The sequence below is a fragment of the Melozone crissalis genome, unplaced genomic scaffold, assembly GCF_028551555.1.
Source record: "Melozone crissalis strain CALT ecotype California unplaced genomic scaffold, PUWL_Pcris_2 ptg000081l_1, whole genome shotgun sequence".
NCBI lineage: Eukaryota > Metazoa > Chordata > Aves > Passeriformes > Passerellidae > Melozone > Melozone crissalis.
Window position 1 is genome coordinate 9,151,290 of NW_026535858.1, and position 26,466 is coordinate 9,177,755.

The following is a 26,466-nucleotide window of genomic DNA, read 5'->3' on the forward strand; positions in this document are numbered from 1 at the left end:
CAAGCCTCCCTAATAATAAATATATTGATTAAAATTCCTGCTCTGAAAACAAAGGAGAGATTAAATGAGTGCTTCACTGTGAGCTTGTGTGTATGTGGGAATCTCCCCTTCTGTACACAGCTCAACTGAATTTGGTGAGACTCGGTTAAAAAAATGCATCACATCTGTAGATTGATGGCTCTGCAACTCAGGAAACCATAAATCAAGAAACCTGGAAGAGACAGAGCATGATGGCAGCACACTGCAGATGGTTAAAAGCTGTATCAGCTGTCAAATATTTACCATGTGTTCTGATGAAGAGACACTGTTTAAAATAAGAAGGTTTTTAGATATAGCTCAGTGAGCCATCATGTTCTCTAAGTCACATAATTTGTTTTGTTTGTGTCAAATCTCCAGTTGCATTTCCCTATTATGCACAAGAAGATATGATATGCTGCTTCAGAGGGCCCTTAGTCTTAGAACAGAACATATTTGAATGTGTTGCTTCATATAAACAATCTGGATTGTTCCAGTAGTGATAATGGGCTGTAGGGAATGTCACACAAACCTGACATAACAGATTTACACTGAGATTCCTCTGAGACCATCCATAATCCAGCCACATCCCATTAGTCTAGACCTATCTGCTAGTGGAAGCAGGTAAAAACAGGGCAATAACAACAAAAATAACAGGCTCTGTGCTGCCCTACAACCCTCAATCATCAGCTATGGACAACAACCACAATTGTGACCAAATGGGCCCAACTGGGCAAAGTGTACCTGGTGGCACAAAACCTGCGCTGTAAGATAAAAATATTTTAGCAAAAGCACTTATTAATCTCCAACATAAGTTCAAAGATTTGGAAAAAAATATACCTTTAGAAGGCCACAAAATTACAACTTCCAACTTGTCCTTAGTAGAAGGCCTGAACTTCTGACTGATTGTTTTCTAATATCAGGTCTTAAATGTCACTGATCCCACAGCAAAGCACTGATGTGCTTTGGCATCAGGTCAGATCTGTGTGGGCATGTACCAGGCGCCACACTGGTTTAGTTTTCCTCACCTGAAATGTCATTTTGAAGGGTTCCCCATTTAATATATAAATGCCAGGTGCCTAAGAGATGATCAGTGACCTTCTAAAATCACAGTGCTATCATTTTCCTTGAGGGCACGTTGATTTCTGTCCTGGGCACAGTGCCACAAACCAGCTAACAACATCACAGCACCATCATGGGATGATATTGGTGGAAGAAACCTCAGACTGGAAGTGACAGAGGCCATATGACAACAGTTACTCTGAGGCACAGTCTTGTCAGCTCAGGAGTGTTTCTATCTCCATGAGGGGGTATCTGAGTCCAACTGAAGTAAAAAAAAACCAACTGCCAGAAGTATTTCACTGTCTAAGAGCTTCAGTTACCTGTCCAGACGTTATTTAGTCATGCAGGACATGGAAAGCTTTTGAGATTTCTCACTGAAAGTTAAGGAGACTTTGTCTCCTAGGCATCTGAGCTATGCTTGGTGTAATGTAAGATTTAAAAAGCTGAATTCAAAAATTCTAAATCTTTTAAAAACACAACAAGCATTTGTAAAATACTTAGCTGTATGCCCTGCATGCATTCTGAACTTAGAGACTTAATGGCAAAGTCTCAAAACATCTGGTAATAAATCCAAATTTTAGTCAGTTTTACTGGGTCACTGGATCACTGTACTTTTAGAGATGTTACTCCTTACATCCTGGAAAATGATGACAGTATGATAAAAGCAACTGAAACTGATAAGAGAATGAACATAGAGTAAGATCAATATAAGTGTACTCAGAATAGCGTTGTTGCTGGATACTATCTGAACCTCTGCCTAAGAGACTTCTCTCTGAAATTCTTTTAGAGTTTGTGTTAGTCTCATCGTGGGGATGATAAAAGTCTTAAAAAAAAACCACTGGCAAGGGAAGGAATTGGTATTTTAAAATAAATAATCCCATGATGAGACAACCTAACACACTGCTTCTAGACAGAGGTAAAAGAAGGCTCTGCAGGAACACTTTTATTTCATTATCTTCCAGCTGCTTCATGCCCATCTTATGTACCTCAATTCAGTAAAAATTCTACAGTGGCCACGATTTTCAGGAAAAAGGGAATTTTTCCTGCACAAGACAGTACAATACTTCACAGCAACAGGGAATGCTCTGAGACACAGAGTGTATCCTTTTCCATTCTACCCCTGCAAAAAGTGTCTTTAGTTGCAGGAAAACAGAGATGTACATCTGCCCAATTGTAATAAAAAGACCACCTAATCAGTGTTTTGGGGAAGAACTAGTGTGAAAAAAATAGCACTGAAACAGCTACTGATTCCAACTGGATTATATCTAGTAAAACCATCCTTCATTTTTGCAGCACTATGCCTACACACACCTGTTCTAAGAAGAACAGACAACTTCCAGTGTTATCAAAACATATGACACAGTCAGATCCACACAGACTTTCAGCATATAAAAATAAGCTATTTTTAAACAAATAACTGAAACTACAACATTTTCCATCCTATACAATCCAGTTGTAAATTTCATCTTTGTTTTTCAGATAAGATGACAATCTGTATCTGCCTAAAATGATGCAGAATAAAAAGATAGAGAACTATCACAAAACTTCAGCAGTTTCCTCTAGGTCTCAAGGGACATTTTAGTAATTTTTTTTGGAAATTATAAAAATAATGTGGCATACTTGTAGTGAAAAGAGAATAATTCACTTATGACTTCACTCTATTGTCCATTTACGACCTTGCCTTGTGTGGAATCATGGAGACCTTCCTACAATACAGCAGAAATAGCCACAGTACAAGTTGGCAGATTTGCCAGTTTTGCATCCAGATTTGAATGGCTCTCGCTCAAAACTCTACTCTTAATGTTCACCACCATCACCAAAAGCAGAGAAAATGTGCTAGGCTCTAGAAATTCACATTTTAAAATTTACTCAGTTGCTCATTAGCTTAAAGCAGAACCTATGTTGCTTTTGAACTCTGACTTTTTCATTAGGAAATCTCATTAAGAAAGGTAAAATTAATCAGATGAAATTCATAAACCGTGTTCAAGAATGGCCCTGAACACCTAAATATGACTCTTGTTAGAATTAAAAGGAAAAATCTTACAAGATTATAAAACAAAAAGTACTTGGATTCTTCATTCAAACCGTATAATTTGAGAGGTGAAATGGTAAATTAGCTGCCCTGAGTAGGGCCAGGTCTTCAGGTGTGATAAAGCTTCCAAACTTTGCTGGCAGGAGCTGAGAGGTAGCACTGACACTGGAATCACGTTTCAGGGGTGAGAAACTATCTTAATTTTTGTTTTGTCTCCATATATTTTTCAAAACTATTATTTAATATAGTTTATTGACTGTACATTCATACACTTCTGTTATATTTCTATTATCATTTTTATTCTACAGTTAAAGTCAATTTTTTCCACTATTTGGTAAAAACTACTTTTCTATTACAAGAAGTAGATTGGGTACATCTGAATTTAAATAGCCTCCCTGTCATTGTCTCTCAGAGATCTCTCATGATCCACAAAGACACATATCCAATATCATGATTTTTCAAGGGAAGTCTCAGTTTCTAAGTATGACTCTAAACTGATATCTCCTAGAAATATTTTCTGTGTCACTTCTAAAAGAATTAGTATGCGAATTAAAATACAGATTTGTCTGGCCAAATAACTATCATTTTGTTGTAGCATCCTTCCATTGTAATGACAGTAAGGAGGATTTCATTTAGACTCTCATCAAAAGGGAGATTGCATTTAGGTTATTTACATGTGAGATATTTGTTAAAGCTTTTATAATGCAAGTGTTAATGCTGCAAAACGTTGAAGGTATCTTCTCTTACATCAAAAAAACCCCCAGAATTATACAGAATCAATATGTTAATTCATAATTTTGTACTAAACAATTCAATTTATTCCCCAGAATCAACTTTAAGAAAGATTTTGCAGTGCTTAGACCAGAAAATAAAGTTCTGAGATAAACAAGTAGCTAATACACACTCCTCAGATATATTTACCCATAAGTAATTAAGGAGTGCTTTATGAAACAAAATATTGATTCCAAAATCAAGAGAGTGCTCTTGATGTGTACTTTTCCCTCACTTGCTGACCCTGTACTCCTACTTAATTATATTAATAATGTACCACTTTCAAAAAGCCAAATTTGTTAATACATTCCTTGTGATATCCTAGTTCTGGAAGGCAGAGATAGTATAATTATAAGTCCATGATAAATGTCAGAAAGCTGCTGCTTTGTTTCTTTACTTCTATGGAGGGAAAGGAGAGGGAGGTATAGACAAACACAGTAAAAAGCCATTGAGCCTTTTAATATAACGTACTTGTTTTCTTCCTTTTTAAATGCTTGTACAGAAGACCAGCCTCCCAAGCACTGGAAATAATTTGGTCTCTTCACTGTTTGACAAAATAGGGAAGGAGAGCCCAGTCTTGCAGTGCTGCATGGCAAGGACAACCCTTGTGGCAGAGATAGAGAGCCCACCCATCCCCAGCTCAGGCTGTGTTGATGAGCAAGAGCAGAACCAGAACCAGGGGGTGAAGCATCTTTATCAACAGCTGCCAATCACTGCTGGTTTGCCACATGCAAATGCAGCAGTGATCACACTCTGAATTTGCTCCCCAAGGGAAAATGCCTCTGGAATCACAACTGCTGGCCAACACAAGGAGCTGCTGCATGGAGCACGTCGGCAGAGCTGCCATAAACTGGCTGCCTGTTGTCATTTTTATTGTGCTTATAATTGCAATTATAAACAATGCCTTGCGTTCTTCCATTCTCATTCTAAAGACACAAATTGCTATTAACATCCTGAATGCCAGACAATAGCTTTTGATGTCATTTCCTAGCGCTGCCTTCTCTTAAACATTATGTTTTTGTCATATGGTGCACATAGTGATTAGTAATTTTTTATTTTTCCACTTAAGCTGCAAAATTAGTAGGTATTTTGGCAATAATCAGACTTGAAAATCTCAAAAACATGACCTAGAGGCTCGGCACAATAAAAAACACATGTATCTGTGTGTTCATCCAAATTCATCAAAATTGTAGACCCCTCCCCAAGAGTCTTTATCCAATGTGAATATCAGTGTTCCTTTTTAAACAAGCCTATGATTTCCCTATTGACATATTCTCACTGAGAGTAGAGCTATAATACAGCTAATCTGTATCTACTGTAGTCTAGCTGGATACCATTGATCTCAGAAAACACAAATAAAGAAGTTCACAGGGGGAAAAAAGCCATAGCAATAAAAATATTTTAGTATTACTTATAGTATTTTCTGTTTGCCACTATCGTTTCTCTAATCATTTGAACATAGATGTAGAATTGGTACTTGCAGACTAATCAGCTAGCAAAAACACTATCAGCAAAATCATAAGACATAAACAAAAGACTTGGGTCATGAATAAATTTCTGCTTGGACCTTGCACTGTATTTTATATGTTCGGGCACCTTCTGAACTTTTGCAAGTTGAACAAAATATCCTGTTATAAGCCCAACTTGAACTCAAGCAAAATGAAAAGAAATAGAATCAGTCAAGGCACAGAGCTAAACAATCCATTTTTTTTCCATGCCACTTTCTGCATTGCTTTTGTTTTTAACTGTGTGACCTGCCAGTAAATGAACAGCAAAGCATTTATTGTCACCAGAGCTCTGAAGTGACAAGCCTTTAAAAAGGCTGCCTTCTGCAATAAAGCATTTTTGCAAGAAGAGATGAAAATTGTACCTCAAAACATATTCATTAGATTAGATTGATGTATATAACAGCACAATAGAATGGCAAGTCACAAAGGATCAAATAATTGTCTTAATAATGTCCACTGCAGTGATGAACTGGAACAGTTTGTACATTAGAAGGCTATTTATGTACCCTGGGATTGCATTAGGTTTTGCTGCCTACAGGCACCTCTTGAGTGCACCAACAGCTCTGTAACCCACATCCCTTTGTGGTTTGTAACCAAGAATGCAGCAATTAGCATTTCACTTTCTTCCCAATTTCTTATACAAACATGATTTTTTTTGCTTTAGTGATTACCAGTGAAAGTACGGCAGAAAGAAGCGGGTAATCTGTATCTCTTCTTGTGTAATACTTTTATAACTATTATGAAATATTTTTTGTTATTTTGTCTTACAACCTTTCTCAAATGGAAACCTAGACAGCTACATCACATCCTTTTTTCCCATTGTCAAAAAAAAAAAAAAAAAAAAAAAGAAAAAGAAAAAGAAAAGTAAAAAAAAATTCCTGGCAACATCTGGACTCAGCATTACAGAAAAATGGAAATGCCATATTGTCCACTTTATGCCCACTTTTTGTCCACTGCTGCTGACATCCAATCAAAGCCATATGTTGGGGTGGCCAAGAATCTGAAATAAGGGGAATACTGTGAAAATCCCACAGCAAAGATCATCTTTCAGTTGAATGATAGTTCCAGCACTGGCAATAGATGAATATAGGCAGCACTAAGATGATCAGTGTTTCCCATTCAAAATCATCCTTTAGCAAGGGTGGTTAACAACAAGATGAGAAAGAATTGTCTCCTCTCTTGGGTACCAATAGCACTAGAAAAGCATCAGCACTCCTTTCTTAGGAGGAAAGGCTGAGAGAATTGGGATTGTTCAGCCTGGAAAAGGGAAGGATTTGGGGTGACCTAACTGTGGTTTTCAGTACCTGCAGGAAGCCCACAAGAAGGATGGAGAGGAATGATTTACAAGGGCCTGGGTGACAGGACAAAGGGGAATAGCTTCATACTGAAAGACAGCAGCTTTAGATTAGATATTAGGAAGAAACTCTTCCCTGTGAGGTGGTGAGACACTGGAACAGGCTGCCTGGAGAAGGGGGGAATGCTCCATCTCTGGAAGTGTTCAAGGGTAGGTTGGATGGAGCTCTGAGCAGCCTGGCCTAGTGTGGCAGGAGAGGTAGAACAAGATGATTTTTAACCTAAACCATTCCATTATTAGCAGAGACATACATTGAGGTCCCCTGGATGAGGAATGAGGGAAGATATCTAAGAAGAACCATTGGATTCACAGCTCTTATTGGGATTTTCTGTTTGGTTGGTTTTTAGGGGTTGATATTTTGTGAGTTTCTGTGTTGAGGAGTTTTCTTTGGGCTTTGCTGGTACTGTTTGGTTTGCTTTTTTTCAACAAAGGAAAGCACTGCCATCCAAAACTACAAACTAGAGACAGTCCTACATACAGGGGCAGATGATGCTTACAGAGAAGCACTCTGAAGACATGAAACTATCATGAAGGTATAAACAGGTTACACTGCAGCCAGTGACTATTTTCTTCAGCAGACATTCAAGAGTGCCTGGTACAATTTTGGGTTTCCCAGTGTATCTCACTCTCCTTCAAAAATGAACTGCTTATTTTTACAGTCTTCAAATCAACCTCAGTATCTGGAAGACCCTGGAATCTACCAAAGCATTTAAGATAGATTTAGTAATATTTTTATATATTTAACATGGCATATTGTGTTCCATTGACACTGCAGAAAAATGAATGGGGATGTTTTGTTTAAAATAGACATCATTTCCTTTGTCATGGCTTTATGACAATTTCCGTCTTCGTTTTCATTTAAATGCTATTAAATGTGTTTGGTTTTGAACAGGCTTTGAGAAATGATTAGTGATAAAAACATTTGGAAAATGGTTCATCTATTTTTGTACACATTGACACAGCAGATATACCACTCTAGGCTGGATTCTGAAAGGACAAGAGTCAGTGTTACACAATATCCATGACCCTCTTTTTGTTAATCATCCCTAATCAGCTGTTGCTTTACAAATCAAATTTCTTAGCCCTTTCAGGCATGCAGTGTGATGCTAATGTGTGGCAACAGAATGTTGATTATAGACCACTGGGTAGCACTAGCTGCCCCATTAGTGGCATCCAGCTGTCCAGATTCATGCATGAGCAAGAAGCATTTAATAATTTAAGATGAAGAACAGCAAAATGCCTGTGATGTGAAATGCTTGTGATGCAAATAAGGACAATACAGGAATAATTAGTGTGAGGGAAAGCATCTTTTCAGAGCAATAGTTGAGGTAAATGACTGTAACTTTATTAATCACAATATTAGACACTGGCATTTTCTACAGTATTTTTAATTAATCTGTTAACCCTGTTTCTAGCAATGATGAACATAAAAGCACAGCATAAGAAACTGGGCATTCTAAGCCCTACAGAGCTAAAAATACCCATTAACAGATTGAACCAAATTTGAAAGGTGAACTGTATTAAAATAATCTAACTGACACAAAGAGTTCTACTCTTTTGGGATACCTGTGTTTTCAGCTGTAGAAAGCACCAGAGTAACACTGGCTTCAAACTTATGAAAGCAGGGGAAAGATGGCATTTTTTTTAATGTCATCTTTTAAAACTGAATCTGGAAGCTTGAATATGGAGAGTTTCTATCTTTTTCAATATTAAAACTTTTCCATACCTGCACAGACCACAAATACCAAAATCTCCCACCAAAAGTTTTCCTCTGAATTTCAAGTCCATCCCCAAAACATCAAGGCAATTCTTTACTTCTGTATCTAATTGCTGCAAGTTCTAAAAAGTGCCAAATAAAAGTGCTGAAGGTTGAGATTAGCCCATCACTACTTAAAAGGGAACAGGGCACCATTTTTCTGACTTTATACATCTTGGCCTATATTTCCTCAGGGTACAGAACTTGGCTGTGTGTTACTCTGGTATAATAAACAGTCAATGGTTCCATAAATAGCAGGGTCCAGCTTCTGAGCTGATGCAAATTGACTTAAACAGAGCTAAGCAGCCTGACACCAGCTGAGGAAACAGCTCTGTAGATCTAATTATACAAACAGCAAAGGAGTCACTAAGAACCCTATCTCGGTTCAGCCTATTTGACATAATTAACTGTACAATAAAATGTTCTGTGATCAAATAGCTCAGTTCTTTTGAAGAACTCACTTTCCCTTTCCTGCAATAAGCACATCTAAGGAGAAGTTCATTCTTACATCCCTGAACATTTGCAACTATCCACACCAGAGGCTACTGTTCTGTGCCTAATCCCAGCAACTCTGGAGAGAAAAGCCAAATCTCCAGCTGGGTGCTATGACTGCAGAATAAAACTGTTGCAACACATAATGTCCATCAGTGCAACTGGAGTCATGTCAATGGACAAAAGGGACCAAAGCCATGTTCTCAATTCCATTCTGCAGGGGCCAGACCAGTACAGAGGCTGGGAAGCCCTCAAGAATTGAAAAAATAGTCTGGATTGGAATTGGTGATCTGAAGGTGAAGGACTTGCTAAATCCTCTCCAGGGCTTCACTCTGCCTCTCTTCTCTAGTCCTCACTCTGAAATCAAAGATGCATTTATTTGAAGCTCTGTCAATTTTGGGAGGGGGGAAGGCAGTAATTAGCATGCCTCGGTTACATAAAGGGTTAATTCCTTAAACTGCTTGTCAATTCATTACTCCAAATTTCGACAAAGACACTTGGATTAAGTCCATAAGTGAATGGATTTATGTTGTTTAGTCACTCAGGTTTTAAAACTCTCTGGAGCTCCACTGTGTTACCGTACTCCTACAAGAACTGATGTGCTATTCCCACAGACTACATTTATTAAATCATTATATCATTATTTTCTAAACCAACATTCTTTCTGTATTTCAGTAATTTTCCTCCTTGAATCAGGGTATATAGAGCCTGAGAACTATTAAGTTAAACAACTTCTCCTTGGTTATCTTGGTTTTATTTCTCCCAAGAAGCCTTTAAGCCATTCACAGCAGTCCCTGACAGAATGTGCTGGAATAAAATAATATATCAATTAACTACAGTCAACCAGCTGCTAATACTATTTCTCCAAAATGTCTTTATTATTAATGGAAAGCATTGTGGTGTGGCAACATGCTCAAAAACTAACTGCCAAAGAAATTATGACCCAGTTCTGTGAATAATTATATTGCATTTCCTAACATTTTCCTATCACATTAATTAGTAGAGTTGTGGTTTTAAGTTCACAGAACCAATCTGACCTCTTTTAGCTAAAGCCCACAGAGGCCACCCAGCCAGCAAAACCTTATACTTGTCATATATTTTCATTTGAAAAAGCTTTATAAAATATACACCACCTATAGCTTCACATGCATAAATACCTTTATTAACCACTGAATATTTCTTCCAAACCACTTCCTAGAGCATTTAGAAGAAAATAATCTGGAAGAAAATCATCAGCTCAAAATGACTACGTATGGAATTACTCACATGGGTGCTAATTAATCTAGCTGAAAACTGGGACATGACAGCTCTGAAGACTATTATAAAATAGTCTTCACTGCCTGTACATCACAAGGTCAAACACAATGCAGGTGTCTGAGGGGGCAGAGCAGCTGAACTGGGGCTGCTTGGTGGCCCTGAGTGTCCCAGTCCAGGTCCAAAGTGACAACGTGTCACCGTCACACAGAGCGCTCCAGGCGCCGTCACAAACTGACAGACACTTTTAATGTGGGAGCTAATTCAGGCTTTTTCTCTGTCTCCTGTAACAAACACTGACACCCGTGCTGGAGCCTCAGCAGGGCTGCCTGGGCCAAAGAGGGGCTGGCACTGCTCTGCTCTGTTCCTCCCAGACAATGTCATTCCAGATTGCGCTGACATCTCAACCCGTGCACAGCCCAACACCCCTCAACCTCCTCCTCACTTCATCCTGCTGGGCAGTGTCACTGCCCTGGGCAGCAAGGAAATTAACAAAATGCCTTAGACACAGATTGTTTCCAGATACACACTCCATTTACCTTCAAATCTCATTATTTTTCTAAACAAATGTAAGCGTGAACACCGATGCCACATATGATAAAAAACAATACATCATCAAAACATAAAACTGCTGCATTGTAGTTCAGAGAAATTAAATGGTTTGATAGCATTTTATGTTCAATTTTGTTTTGAATAACAGCTGTCTGTGCTTCTTGCTGTCCCTGCAGGAAGAAAAATCAAAGCTCATGCAGGAAAAAAATACTATTACCATCCTCCTTTCCAAAAGCAATTCTTTAACCATTCAGTCAATTCAAATCTAAAAATAGCTGGGGAAAAAAAATACTTGGGAAGAAGAAAGAATGCCTTCTTAATTGCATATTAATTGCTATACCCAATTGTAACTTTCTTTTTTCACTAGCAAGTATCACAATTTGTGCCATTATAAGGCTCTGAAGAATTGTGCCAACAGAGAATGTGCATGTCAAATAATTGATTCAACCTGCCATTTCCCCACAGGGTCAATAAGGAGCAGCTGGACTTGAAATCCCTACCTAAAAACAAAAGCTGCAGCACATGAGATAGACCCAGAGTGGAGGTACAGCCTTTGTTTTCCACATCCTGATGCAAAGCACTCAGCTAAATGCCCAGGCAATAAAGCCAAATATAAATAGGCACATTCACCACTCACACAGGGGGCAGAACAGGGATGGCTGAAAGGAAGAAAGTGAAAAGGAAGTACAAAGGAGGGGAGAGCAGTGCATACTGGAACCTGCCAGATCCCTGCATCAGCAATTAATTTTTACTCCATGGGACTGCTTTGGATATGCTGGACATCCAAGATCAACTTTTTCCACCAGCACACTTCAGAAAACTCACTGGCCAACAGTGCACTCACATGATATATGGTAGCTCTCCTTAAGTCCTACTAAGATATTTTTTCAACTAAAAATCTGGATTAAACAGCTTCTCTGCACTTCATTTCTAAAGGTCAGGCAATATTCTGGGTAAGAGTCAGTGTCAGAATTCCCTACCCCTGCTTATTTCCAGTCCAGGCCACAGAGAAAAATCATACAGGGGTCTCCATGGCTGTCCACAGCTAGACATCTGCCCCAGGTCTTAGCTCATTTGACAGCAGCAGGATCCTTTTTTCCCACATACACAACATAAAAGGTAACCATGAATCACTAATAAAGACAAGTTACTCATCATTTAGGTGGAAATCCCATTTCACTAGGCAATCTCACATTGAATTAGTATTTTTACATGGTATTACATACCTATAATTCTTTATTCTCTTAATATCTCAGAAAAAAAAAAACCAGTTGCTTCTTTCTCTCTCAGCTTCTGCTATTTGGAGGCATCATACAAGCTAGATTTATTTTTGGAGTACCATGACTATAAATTGCATGTCATGGGATTGTCCCTCAAAGACATCTCTGTCTCAAAGAGAGCATTGCAGAAACTGAAGCACCACACTCACACCACCACAAGTGCTAATAAATGTATTTTTTCCAAATGCTTGTGCTTTCAATATGGGAGCTAATTCAGGCTTTTTCTCTGTCTCCTATAACAAACACCAACACTACCACCCTAGCTGGGCTTGACAATTCCTGTGTGTCCCTTCCAACTCGGAGCATTCTATGATTCCATGATTAGCGATCCTTATGCCCATCCTTTCTTGTTAGTAACCGTGATGCAAAAATTCCTTCACTGCAAAAATTCCGCCTCCAGTAAAATTTAGGAAGGCTTTGAAGACTCGTGTTAGCCTACAGAAGCTCACTTTTTGGATTTACACTCAGAACACTGAATTACAAGCATCTTTGATAATTTGCATTACAGCAATTTCTTACATGCAACAACTCCACCTTGCTAATAAGTGATTCAGTACCAAGAGCATGCCAGGCATTTCCCTAACTCCCATGAAGACTCAGACCCCATCTGAGGGGTCTGAGTGACAGCATACACACATAAGCAACCTGTAGTTAAGATGAGATTTTATTCTCATATGATGTGCCCCATAAAAATCACACTGGATAAAAAATGTCTGGGATATTCTACAAATCTAAGCATGCATATTAATGAGATATTACAGTTATGCTATGTAACACTCCATCAAAGTTCATAGAATCCAACAAAAATCAAGGGCAGTGGCACCTCAGCTGTCTGAAAAGAAACATATTTACTTTGTAAATATTAATGAACTTTATATGATGTCTGTAGGGAGAGATTTTAACAGGGAACACAGTCAGCAGGACTAAAGCACTTCATTTCTATTGTCCCTTCTCAGACATTTCCCAACAGGAGGTTATCATCATACAGATCATGTATTATTATATGCAACCCCAAAGGGGGATGTTTGTTTAAATGTCCACAGGGAAGAGGTAATCATCCAACAGGCATCAGGATTGAAGTCAGGGGAGTCAAAGTGCTCTGTGATAAGTTTGTTTCATTTCAGGTTTGAGCACCCAACTCCTATAACAATAAGCAACAGTGCAAGTTCAAAGACTTATTTCCACATGTGGAGAAGACATTTGATATGCCCTTTTAAAAAAATGCAAAAGTAAAAAGAATAAATGACATTATTTATATAGAATGCGTTTTTTGTATAAAATAATCCATCACCATCTAAATTAAAGGATAAGATTTTCAATATGCAAATAGAAGACTAAGGTTTTCTAACTTATTGGTTAGATCACAAACCCAAAGGGGCTTTAAATGAAAGGTGAAATTTCCAGCAGAAAAGGCTGAAAATTACACATAAAACCCTTCCCCCATCCTGAAAATATGCAGCTGGATTGAGGTTTAAATTCACAGTGACTTTTAAGTGTGTAGAAAAGCTGTCTGGAAGAAACCAGAAAAGAATGCAGAACTTGAAAAAGCCCTTCCTCAGACTTCATCAAATCAAGAAAATTTAAACATGGGTTCCTAAAAGGCCCTAGTTTCTTGCAAGGGGGAGAAATCAGAAAAATACCTATTCCCCTGGATTTACTGAGCATTCATCATGTGGATGAAGATACAGCAGCTGATTCTTAGTATTTCTTTTCAGCCTAAAAAAGAGCAGGGAAGTCCTACCAAGTGGTACCTTAGGTCTAATAGCAAAGACGAGACAAATATACGACCTGAGAGAAGTTCAATACTCCTGGTTCAGAAAAGCATCCCAAATTCACTTCTGGTACATGTAAATTTACTCCTGAATGAAAGTGTGCTACTGAATCAGGATGAAGACAGAAAATAAGAGAGACATTCCAACACTGACCTTTTTATTTACAAGGCATAACTGCAAGTCAAAGCTGTGCTCTGTGCCATGGAAACCTTAATCTCAACTGTAAAATTATATTGCTTTTAAAGCTACTTAATTCTGCTTTCACCCTCAGCAGTATTTATCATCTAACCACTGGTTGTTTCCTACTTATTTTACTAGCCACAAAGCATAGTCACCCTTTTCTTTTCTTATGTAGGTAAAAAGAAAATAAGGCTTCAAGAAATTAATTTTATTTAGATTTAGTAGCTGTAAACAGTCTATTCTTGTAAAAGGTAATTGTCATTTTTTTATCTCATGGGAGATCAGGTTAAAAATAAGGAGAAACCTGAGTAAGTCTCTGTATGGCCTTTGCTCAAAAACTCTTTCCATGAAGCATTGCTTACAATTCCTGTGGAAGTGAAGAACTTCATAGCTCACCTAATTTATTTTCCATTTTTCATTAATCCCAAATAAATGAAAGAATCACATAATCTGTCCTGAAGTCTAAGCAGGAAGGTCATATGCACCCTTAAACTGTTCTGACATTTAAATTTAAGCAATTTGTTCTGTATTAATTTTCAGTTATTTTATCTTGGAAGCCTGCCATCATTCCCATCTTTCCACAGGTCCTCATTGTCAATGCTCTCCACATCCACAGTGCTCTTCTCAATCTGTTCTGTCATTTCCTATTTCATAGACAGACCTATTTTTCACCTTCCCAGGAATACAGTGGGATACAGAACCTATGAAGTATGTGGCCAATATCATCTGACCTATTAAATGTCAGAATCATATATCTCAAACTATATGTCAAGATGCTGAAGCCTAGCAGCAACAGAACTCATTCTGTTCCTCATAGGGAATGCACTCTGGCTATGAGGATCCATGTGGGTTTCCTGCTGTATATATTTGATTGGGACCTACTGTTGATGGCTGATGTGGTTGGAAATGATGATAGGAATTGGCCAGATCTTAGATGGGAAAGTGGAATAAAACATAACAAAATATTCTCATTACAGTTATTTCTTCATAACAGTTTGGATCTTCATAGGGTGATCCAATTATTGCCTCAGTACAAGACTCCCCTAACGTATTTTTTCGTATTTCAGCATTATTTCACCCTCATGTTCCACACTGGACATTCTCTTTTGGGAAACACTGTAAGCAGAGAACTGAATTTAAATCAAACCAAAGTGGCACCTTTCCAGAAGCAAAGCAGCCGTGTGAGCTTGTTGGGAACGGAGCACCCAAAGAAGCCATCCTGGACTCTGCAGGATGCCAGGGAAGTGCCAGCAGCAACAAGAAACAAGCCCATGCTCCTGCCCTGTGCAGAAGGGCTGCAGCCTGTGCCAGCAGTGCCATCCCTGTCCCTGGGGACTGTGGCTGGGCAGGCAGCCTGGCCAGCATCTGCTGCCCATCCCTCCCACCTGGTCCATGTCTGCTGTGACTGCCTGCCAAACCCACCCCTGGCAGGCAGCCCCTCCGAGGAGCCTCCCAAAGGAGAATTTCTCCACAATAGCAGCCTCCTTGCAAACCTCCACAGAGCAGAAGGAAAACCTTCCCCACTGTCTCCCTCCTCTACCCCAGCTCAGCACAGCCCCTGCTAAACCCAGCTGTAACCCACTGATACAGTTCAGACACCAAAGCAGAGCAAAACATAAATCACAACCGATTTACTAATGTGAAGAGCTCAGAAGCAAAACAAAGATTGCTGCAGCAGTTTCTCCATTACTCATGAAGTATCTTATCCATGAACCTCACTTGAGCTACACGGATTGTTATTCCTTAGTTATATATTCCTACATACACACAGGGATGAGGAACACAAGCAGATTTAGAGTCCCCAGAAATGCAGCAACAATAACTGAATCCTTCCAAAATCAAGGCTGGACCTCTTCTGCATTATGTTGATTTGAGGAGCCAGTTAAATGATCAGATTTCTGGCTGAAAGCCAGTACAGGAATTACAGGATGTTATCCTGATCTTTTTTGTCATGTAAGAAGTAACAAGAAGGAAAATAAAGCCACTGTTTCTACTTATTTTCAAGTATTTTTTCACACTGCTCACCACAGTAGTAAGGCCCCTCCAAGCACCCAGAAATCACAAGGAAAAAAAATAAATCAAAGAAACAAAACAAAATCTCAGCCCTGAAGCAGACAATTTGGTTAATTTAGTTACACGTCTGCAGAAGTTTGAAGCTATCCAGGCTCCTGCTATCATAACTGCTATTAAACTGCAAGGATAAAACGAACAAATACTTTGGCAAATTTCAATTATTAGATAGTTAACTGCTGTAAACACAAAAGAACCCATGCAGAGCTCTGTTTTGTATTAGTGACACTTATTAGCTGTAGTGGAGTTACTGAAGGTGTTTTTGATGCAGTACACTAAGGTTAGACAAACCTTTACAAGGATGTATTCAGTGAAAACATCTACGCTATGCAAGGATTTCCTCAATCCTCCACGAATTTTAGAGGGAAGCATTGACAGAAAGCCATGGCTCCAAATCCTTCCTCCCAGTTTCATTTTGGTAACAAATGAGCATTTCAGAAACCACACTACAGGACATTGGCCTGGGACATTCCCAGCCATCATGAGCTCTAACAGTTCTGTCCAGGAGAGATACATCCTGCCTGCTTCTCAGCAGCTGTAGCAAAAATACCAAAACCTTTTCAAGTTAATAAATAAAGTATTATGTGTAACAAAGACAGGCTTTGTCCGCTTCCCTTTATCACCCCTCTAACTAAACAGCAGCCTGAAGAACACAGAAGAAAAGCATTGCTGCCTTGGCAGCTGCCTTATCATTTCAGAAAATGAATTGTCTGTGGGGATGATAGTTAGATTTGGGCTTTGGGGACAGCACTGAATCTCCCTGAGCCTGGTGAGAGAGCAGCTATACAGAGCAAGCAAATCATTTAAATTTTGTACCAGTTGAAAAGCATTTTTTTTTCTCGACTTCAGCAAGATGACAGTGGCATGATGGCTGATTTTCATTTCAATCAGAGCAGCATATGATTACCACCTAATTAGAATGTAGAAATAGAAAGGAGATCATTTTTTAACCTACCCAAGAGAACAGAGCTGGGGGAGGGGAGGAGATTATGTTAATCAAGTGATACTGGCATATCAGAGCGACCAAAATAGCCGGATGAATTTTTATCGGCACCCTTGCTGTCCTTGAGGATCTGTCAGTGGCTTCTATTGAAACCTGCATTTTCAGAGCTTTATTTCTGAGTAATAAATGTTCTTTACAATAAATACATGTCACTGCAGGCCCAAACTAGAAGATATCGCCTTAGGCATAAATACATATAATTTTTGTCAAAATTTCACATGGTTTTGTTGACAACTATAAAACTGCAAACATGAAAGCTAACAAAACAAAAGTAAAAGTCATGCTGTCTTAAGGGGAGTTGTTTGCATTAATATACATGTTTGGGGTTTTTTGTACTGGCTTTCATTAATTAAATATTGCCAGCTAGCTACTCCACTCCTTTCTGGAATACATGTTGAAAGTTAGTTGCTCTGCCCTAGGGAAATCTAACTGAGGTTACATTAAATGGAACTGCATCAGGCAACATTCTCCAAGACAAGCTGTCTCCATCTGCATCCTTCTGCAGAGATAAAGCCCAGACCTCATCTCAAGATGCCACTTTGTTTAATTGTCTCTGAAGAATGAAAAGCCAGATTTAGATTGCTGAGACCACAAAAAGAAGGGAGTTAGAGAAATTAAAAACACAATAAAATTAATATTTAAATGGTCTTTCAGGCAAGCCTGCTTTGTGCAATAGAGACCTTCCTTTGCTCTGCCCTCCCAGGCAGTAGCTGCTCATCACAGTATCTCTCTCCAAACTGGTCACAGTACCCAGCACCATTTTAGCTACATGAGATATCTACCTTTAGCTACATTAATAGTGGAAAATGACCCCACATATCATATTTGGATGGAGAACAATACCAAAGGAAGCACAAGTACAGGACACCCATCCTGGAGTGTGTCTAACTAGAGAAACAGGGGCTTCCTAATGAACATTTTTGTCTGGAGGAGTATAGCAAATGTGATCCTGATCACCTCCCCACCCCCTTTAACACACAGTTCCACTAATTTCAGCTGGACAGGGATTTGGCTCATCCTGCTTTGCTGGAAATGTTCACTTTTTTTTTTTGGCTGTGAGATGATTTATAACTAGCTAAAAGACAAGGACCTAAGTCTCATGTACTTAAGGCAAAATAAGAAACAAAATCTCTCTTCAGCAGTGAGTCTAATAAAAAGGAATTCAGAATGTGTCTATTTATTTCTCATTTATGTGCTTTTAATTTGTATCAGTTATTTCACTGGCAGACACACATTGCCATTGTACCTTCCTAGTTGTTCTACCAGGGCGTGTATTAAATGTTGTGAGATATTCTGCAAGAGAAAGAACAATACTTTGAATTAAATGTGCTGTTAAGTTAAAGTCTTTTCTTGAGCAGTGAAAAAGTCCTGAGGCTTTCCATGTCAGTGTATTGTATGGTAAGGCACACACTGAGGTCTTTTTATTTTTCACCCTTTTGAGAAACACAGCAAAGCAGAAGTAGATCATTTCTATCATTGTAAACATTTCTAGATATCTGCCACAAAAACCCAAAGATAACCCTTTCCCCACCACCCCCAATAATGTAGGGGGTCCAGTATTTAAAGCTGTCGTAATGTTTTTGAGATACAGGAAATCAGCTAGTAACACCTCAAACCTTGCCAAGTTATCCCAGAAACAAATATTCTGACCTGTTTAAAAAGCTTCATGTGCATTTTAAAATGAATCCCAGGGTGTAATTTCCTAAAGAGTGAACTACAGTTCTATTTTGTTCTCTGAAGAATTCTATTAAACCTCTGGAGCACTTTGTGCAAAGTGAAAGCACAGTCTGCTAAGGAGATAGCCTAGGTGGTCTGCAGTAAATTAACCACTACTGCTGACTGAGGCCATACTGGGGAGTTTGCTCCAAGGGATTTCTACACTTACAGCATAACACCATTTACCAGCTTCTAAACTAGATTTGCCCCCTGGCTGCAAGTCAGCAAACCTGGGTGTAAAGCATGGCCAGAGATTAGTTTGACTAAGGGTTTCATTTCAAGAGTGGAAGGGTGCTGCTGCACAAAACTGAGTCCAAACCACTACTTAAAATATGGTTGTTTTTCCCAGACAACTTTTTGCAGTTGAGTTTTAGGCTGCTGGACTATGGTGGCTGTGTGTAGAGTAAATTACAATAGAAATACCTCTCTGTTGCTTTGTAACAATTAACCTCAGAAAGCAGCTAACTCCATTTGCATGGTAATGAGACATTCATCTAAGTGACATCAGAGTTAAGCATGCTAATAAGTTTTTATACAAACACCTGAGGGGTCAAGCACAACCATGGGCTTGGATAAGAAAACCTTTTATTAAATGCAAATCACTTGTCTTTTAAATACTGTGACAGAGAAATTTGCAGGACTCTAACACAGCTTGCAGAAGTCATTCAAGTCACATTTTCAGGCCTCTGGGCTGACTAAGGAATATAGCAACTACTTTATTTATATTTGAAATTAATATCAATATCTAAAAAATCTTCATTACACCATCAAAGGAAAGAAGTACTACAGAAAGGTAGAGAGGTGAAAACAAGAACATTCCTTTATCTTTCTCAAATTTGTCACAGATTCCTGGGTTGCTGGAAGGCAGACAAGACATGGCTGCTGTAGAGCACAACAAAAGACTTGGAAATTTATCAGCTTTCCTTCTTATTCACCTGCCTGGTTTTGCCAGGGTATATTGCTATGGAGGTAGATTCCCTGGTGAGCACGCTCTCTATCTTGCACTAAAACTTGTTGAATTCAATCAGTCAATTCACATTCCACAATCAAGCAGTTTGAGACCTCAGTGAGCGTTTAGGTCCAAGGGCACGACTGGCTGCCAGACACCTTTGGGACTAAAGGAGCAGAACCTTCTCATAGGCAAGGCAGACTGCAGAGCAGAGGTTGAGGGGAAGAAGCTGACTTTGATTAATTCAACTCTGGCACAGCCAAGGGTAGGAGGCCTCTCTTGCTCAGGAGAGGCTGTTAGCAGGACACACCAACTCATCCTGTCAGCACAGGCAGTACAGAGAGCAGGTTTGCTCAGTGGTAACAGGAATGAGAGGCAGACCGCACTCTGAAAAGCTGGCCTTGTGCCAGATCATTAGAGATTTTGCTCCCAGACTAGAAAATGTGAATTTAAACATCCAGTGGGTGTGGTGGGAATTGATCTGTCTTTGAGACAGAACTTTGTAGAAAGGACTGTATCATATGGCTCTTTGCTACAAGGGGAGACTGTACTAAAGCACAGAAAGTCCCTTAATTCCGTTGCGGTATGATGAGTTACTTTGGGGGAAAGCTTGGGTATAAATGTATAATATTCCTACTCAAAATCTAGTCCAAGGGAGTAAGTGTACACACCCCTGGCAGTGTTCAAGGCCAGGATGGATGGGGCCCTGAGCAGCCTGGCACAGTGGGTAGCATCCCTGCCCACAGCAGGGGCTGGAATTAGATGCACTTCAAGGTTCCTTGCAATGCAAAACATTCTGTGGTTCCATAACAATATAAAATAGATCAGACTGACACCTGGCACAGAGCTACATCAGTTCTTTTAAACCAGGTAACTATGCTCACATTGCTATATGCATTAAATGACAGAAACCCAGTAATGATATGCTTCCCAAAGATCTCTTTTACTGCAAAAATTACTGCTGTCTCAATAAAATTAAGTATCTTCATTTTGCTGCTGCCCCATTTACAACATGTAAAACATGTTAGTATGCCATAATCTAAAACTTAAGCCAATGGATTGTGGAAAAACCTTAGGAAGATAGTAAGCTTCATGTGAGAAAGTACAAAGCTGTGGATAACCAAACCCTCAAAACATATCTTGACAGAAACATAATACTCCACTTCCTTTGAAAATAAACCAAAACTCTGGGGGAACAGCTCTGAGTCATCATCATCATCAGTAATATGCAATAATTGCACCACCCATACGTCTTTAAGTGCATCACACAGTGAGACCTCAGCTTGGTGAGGCTGGGATTCAGGATGTTAGGAAAAACACATTTAAGACAACAACTATGAGCCATAATAGTCCAAATTGAAAAAACAACTGTGTAAAATGAGTAGGATAACTTCAAATAATTGCTTTGTATTTAGGACAGCCTGGACTCCTTTCACTGTCCAAATATTATAAACAACAGCTACTTATTTACAGGTAATTCTGGTTAAATTGGAGTTTGTGAGGAGCAAGGCAGGAGGTGTACATACAATACAGTTTTTGAGGAAGTTTTTGAGTTTACTCAGTTTTTGAGGAAGAAATGCTTATTTCTGGAGCAAAAAATAAAACCAAACCTTTTAGCCTATTTTGTAAATGATAGGGTTAAAATGAAGCTAGGAGAAATTGTAAGATGGTAAGCACCACAAACATACTGATTTTAACCTTACACATCAAGATTAAACTTAGAAACAGACAAGATCCCAAAAATGTAAGTTTAGGGCTAAGTTGATGAGATTTAGGCCCTAATAGTGTTAATCAAGTCTGTCCACCCCAAATCCCTGCTCTACTGCTCATCTTTCTAGCTGTGGGAAGCAACTGTGACTGCAGCAAAAGCCACAACAACCAAGTACTCAGTGCTGAAAGAATCAGTGTCCAGGCAGGTCTGCCCTCCTTAGTGCACCTCCAGGTTTGAAAACCTCAACTGTACCACTCCAATCTCAGCATATTATTTCCTCTCAATCCAAATTTGGCAAAAAAACCAAACAAAACCACATAAACTCACTAAATTCATACTCTGATATATCAGATGCTTGGGAAAAAAATAGGCTCCTTGAATATATTAGAGGAAAAATATTACTAATTATGTCCTTGTATGCAGTGCTTCTCCACTGCATGCTTCATTCAATGTTTTCAGACAAAATACCAAACAACTTTAACTGTCTGAAATCTGCTGGCTATCCTCATGAGGAAACAGGCAGACTGACACTTTAAGACATGATGATATTATTTGTTTTGCCACTTTTTTGCTGCACTTCTCCAACCCAACACTAGGAATAGAGAAAGACAAGCGCTGGGAAGGGGAGAGATGCAGATCATTCTGTTAAAAGCATTTTTTGTCTTGTACAAACAATCACTATTATGTTGCCACTGGAAGATGACCATTACTAATAAAAAATAACATATTTAATGACACTAAGTAGAAGTAAATAAAAAAATTAATGAAAACATAAAATAGGAACCTACAGGTCTTTACAGTAAAGTGATCTCTGGCACACCACTGACCTTTGGTGGCCGTTTCCAGTGACAATTGGTATGCACATTTCCTTTCCAAGAATCTCCTCATTATTACCCAAAAACACTGACACTCAGAACCAGCTTAGGAAGAGAACAGTCTTCTGCTTTGCCAGGAAAGATGACAATGCACAGGAAATCCACAGAAAATGCACAGTATGGTTTCAAACAAAGGTATTTCCTTTGAACTCTAGAATAGCTTTTAGATATAAAAATCTTCCCCTGGCTATAATGTCCTGACCTGACTTCACTGGTCTTAAGACTAAATAATGAAAGACTTCAAGGCTCAAGCCTATGTTTACTCTTTTCACAGTTTTGGAGTCAAAGACCATAACCTTCAACAGAAATCTGAAAAAAAAAATAAAATTGTTCCATACCTCATTGTGATTCTTGCTTAACCATTCCTTAATAGTGCTAAGGGCAATGACAGCAGCAGGCTCGTTTGGAAAACCTAAAAAAGAGAAGAAATGGGAGATAAATAAAAGGTATAATTTCTTTAACATACAAGAAAACAAAAATCTGGGTTGTTTTCCTTCTTATTCCTTAAAATATTTTGGAATCACAGCTGGTCAACTCCCTTCTTCACAGATTTGTATAAAGGTTTTAGGCAACATCTGTTACGTTTTTCCCCAGCTAAATAAATTGAAAATAGACACAACACTGCTTTATTGGATTTTTTTTTCCCTTGACTCTGGTTAAGAGAAGTCCACTGCTCAAGAGAAGAAGAAACAATAGAGAGCCATACATGCGCCATACTGGGCAGGCAAGCATTCAACACATATATCACAGTAACAAATACTGGGCTTACATTTCATGGCAGCAAGAAAAATTCAGACATTTCTTAAGGCATAAGGGCTTTCTCAAGGATTTCTTTTTTTAATCCATCTGTCAGCAAAGCTACAAAACTATACCACAGTATGACCCCAGTGCCATAGGCCTTACAAAGAGAGAAATGTTTGATTTGGAAATCTCTCAATTTATGACCTGAATCATAACAAACAACTTTGGAAATTAAAGAATTCATGAAGCATAAGCATATGAACTTAAGACCTTGTGTTGCATGATACATTAGCAATAGCAATTCCCCCCAGCACTAAACAATAACAAAACTCTTTCCAGGGATACAGACTTTTTGCTTTGATGGTTTCTACCTATCAAATCCATGGATGCTTTCATTACTTAGGCTCCTTAATTTAATTTTCGTTTAAATTCCTAACTTGGGGGCAGCAAATCGTTTCTGTGAGGATTTAAAAATAAAACCCCATAAGCTGCATGAATCTCTCTCAGTAGGTGAGATTAATAGAAAAGGCTTTGAAGAGGTGGAGCTGCAGGCACAGTGGACAAGCAAGCAACAGGGTTAGAAAGAGTAATGAAATTTGGCATACAGCTGTGTAGATACAGCCTTTCTTACATCACCCTTGCACCATAAGCTGAAACACAGATACTGCAAAAAGTTATAAATTCTCAGCTTTTTGACTTATATTTTCTTTAACCCTTTTTCAGAATTTGTGCAATGCAAGATTAGGAAAAAATCCAACCCAAACCAAAATCCCTCCACTGAATCACATTCCCAAAACATCACTTGCTGTAAATTGACTCTGCAAAGATTTGCTCCAGCAGCATGTGTACTCTTCTGAAGTGACAGATGACAACAATTCATCAAGAAAAGCAAGCAAAATACTCAATTTTGGATTATACCAACATTTAGCATGTGCATCCTTTGAATAGATTTCCCAACAAAGCATATTTTTACATTAAAAAAAAATATAGTTACCAAGTCCAAGATAGAAAACTAGCTTAGACCCTACAAATGTTACTGTGGATACTTCCACTGCTGCTGGGAAAATAAATTCTTGTAACATTTAATAATGCTGCTGATGTCATCAAGGCATATGTCTCATGACACCAGCTAACGACCACTAACGAAACCCAGAGCGGGGACTTCCAGCAGCCTCATTTTCATAACACAGAATAACAGAGCTCTGAGCAGACCATCTGCTCAAATTAGTAATATCCTAGCTGACAAACTGGGGCTTTTTCACACAGAAATTCCATATCCTGAGTGTGGTAGCTCTGCCTGAACATAAAATGAACACCGTGGAGAGGGACAAATGCATATTTCAGACAACTGATATACTATTGTTTATGCACTGAATGGTTTATTTTCAGAACAATGCTCCCTCCAGCAAGATTAACTTTTCAGGCTTGTTTTTCACTCCCTTGCAGCACGGTAGCTGGCCAAAATGGTGATAAAGCACTGGGTATTGTATAGAATCTCTCCATAAATTGCACACTGTTTAGAAACTGCTGCCATACTAACCAGTCTTAAATAGAACCTTATCTAGAAAACTGGTTTTCAATTACTACTAAGTCACCACAATGTAAAGGAAACAGTGCTGCAACCTAAATAAACAGCCTTGAATTCTGTGTGTGATTTCAGAAAATATGTTGAAATCCATCAGAGCCTTTTATGATCAGCTACCCCCCAAAAAGAATCATCTAATTAGCATTTTACACCCATTTCTGCAAATTTTATGGACAGGATTATCTTACTGACTATATACAGAAGCAGGATGGAATTAGCCTCCTGTTGCAAATCTTGCACCAGCCCAAAAACCCCTGTGTGACTGATTCTCAAACAGAAAAACATTTTTGTTTATGGACTGGGTTAAAGGAAGATAAAGCAAGATGGGATCTGTTAAAACACGCTTTTGCATTGCTTTTATCTCTAGCCTACATTTGCCTGCCATAACATTTCTGGTTTGCTCCCATCTGCACCCCCATCCCCTCTTTCAGAGAAAAAGCAATCTCAGGAAGCATGTGGGAATCAAATTACTTGAGAGAAATGAGCTCGAGGTGCCTCACAGTTTACTGACTGCTGTAGCAGCAGCTCAGGCAATTCTGGCTAAAGGCTCAATTTCACAAAAGATAAAACAGGTAAAGTAATGAGTGACACTGGGCCATGTTACTGCAGTGAGTGCTCCTCCAGCATACTGAAAAGGACAAGGGCACAAAAAAGCACACATGGGCCATGAGGTTCAGGACTTCACTGTGTTTGTCTGCATGGAGAAAAAGAGAGGGTTGGCAGGTTGTATGTCATGGACAAGTGTGTGGGGAAGTGCACTGACCCACAGACACAGGTATCTAACTTGGACTGAGCTTTTTACATCCCCCACTGCCACAGCAAACACCCTGGCAACATACCCACCCATATCAAAAATCAGGCTGTGTCTGCTTCCTGAAGAGCTGCTTCAGCAAGTGACAATTTTACTGCCACCATCTGCATTCAGCAGTGCCAACTGATCTCATCTCACCATCCATTACCAGGATCCCAGCTCCTCAAGTACAGCAAAACCCTGGATATGAGCAGGAGCCACTCCTCTGGTGCTCCTCTGAATTCAGCAGCCACCCTTTAGAGCACAGCTTTCAACATTCATAGCTGATGGCACAGTGGGTACAAACCTTCTAACTCAGCAGGAACCAGGGTGCGCACCTTGCTGCCATCACATAAATGCACCTCATCTGACCTCCACTGCTTTTGGTATGTGTTTGCACAGACACTACCCGCAGTGACTGCCTAGGAAAGCTTCCTTTGAGAGGTCTTCAAACTTACAAGATTCTGCAACTCTTTCCAGGGCTTTACCAACTTATTCCTGGAAATTGTAACCCTGACCTGTGAAACAGCTGGCAAAGCAAGCCCTAGGCTGTGACAGTGCTTGCAGTCATCATGGCCATAATTTTCCTGCAAAGGCATGATAAGATATGGCAGAATTATTTGGATGGATCTGATATGAAATAAATGTGCTGTTTTAGAGGAGAAGAGTGTGGAGGAGAACTAAGATAGTAACTAGAGATATACACTGATATTTCCATTAAATTTTGTATTTCTTCCCTGAAATGCAACTGGAAAGAACATAAATCGTCCTGTTTCATCAAAGTACACAAAATATGCAGTGAATTCCCTGTTGTTAGACAGCCTTGTGTAAATATTCAGTCTTTTGTGCTTGGGGGATTCAGTGGAGAAACATTTAATAATTACAAATGTCTGTTACTATGCCTAATTTATCTGTGCAATATCAGAAAAACATATACCAGCAGTCCATAGAATCATAGACTATTCTGAGTTGAAACATGCCCACAAGGATCACAGAGT

General features: G+C 39.0%; 1 protein-coding gene across 3 annotated transcripts in view; it reads right to left on the reverse strand.

Moving 5' to 3' along the window:
- Window positions 1–26,466, reverse strand: part of MACROD2 (mono-ADP ribosylhydrolase 2) — an 849,661-nt gene that overhangs the window by 226,461 nt on the left and 596,734 nt on the right. For all 3 annotated transcript variants that reach the window (XM_054290178.1, XM_054290176.1, XM_054290175.1), the window contains exon 8: window positions 22,691–22,764. In XM_054290178.1, the coding sequence (XP_054146153.1) occupies window positions 22,691–22,764 (74 nt within the window). The remainder of the gene's footprint in view (window positions 1–22,690; window positions 22,765–26,466) is intronic.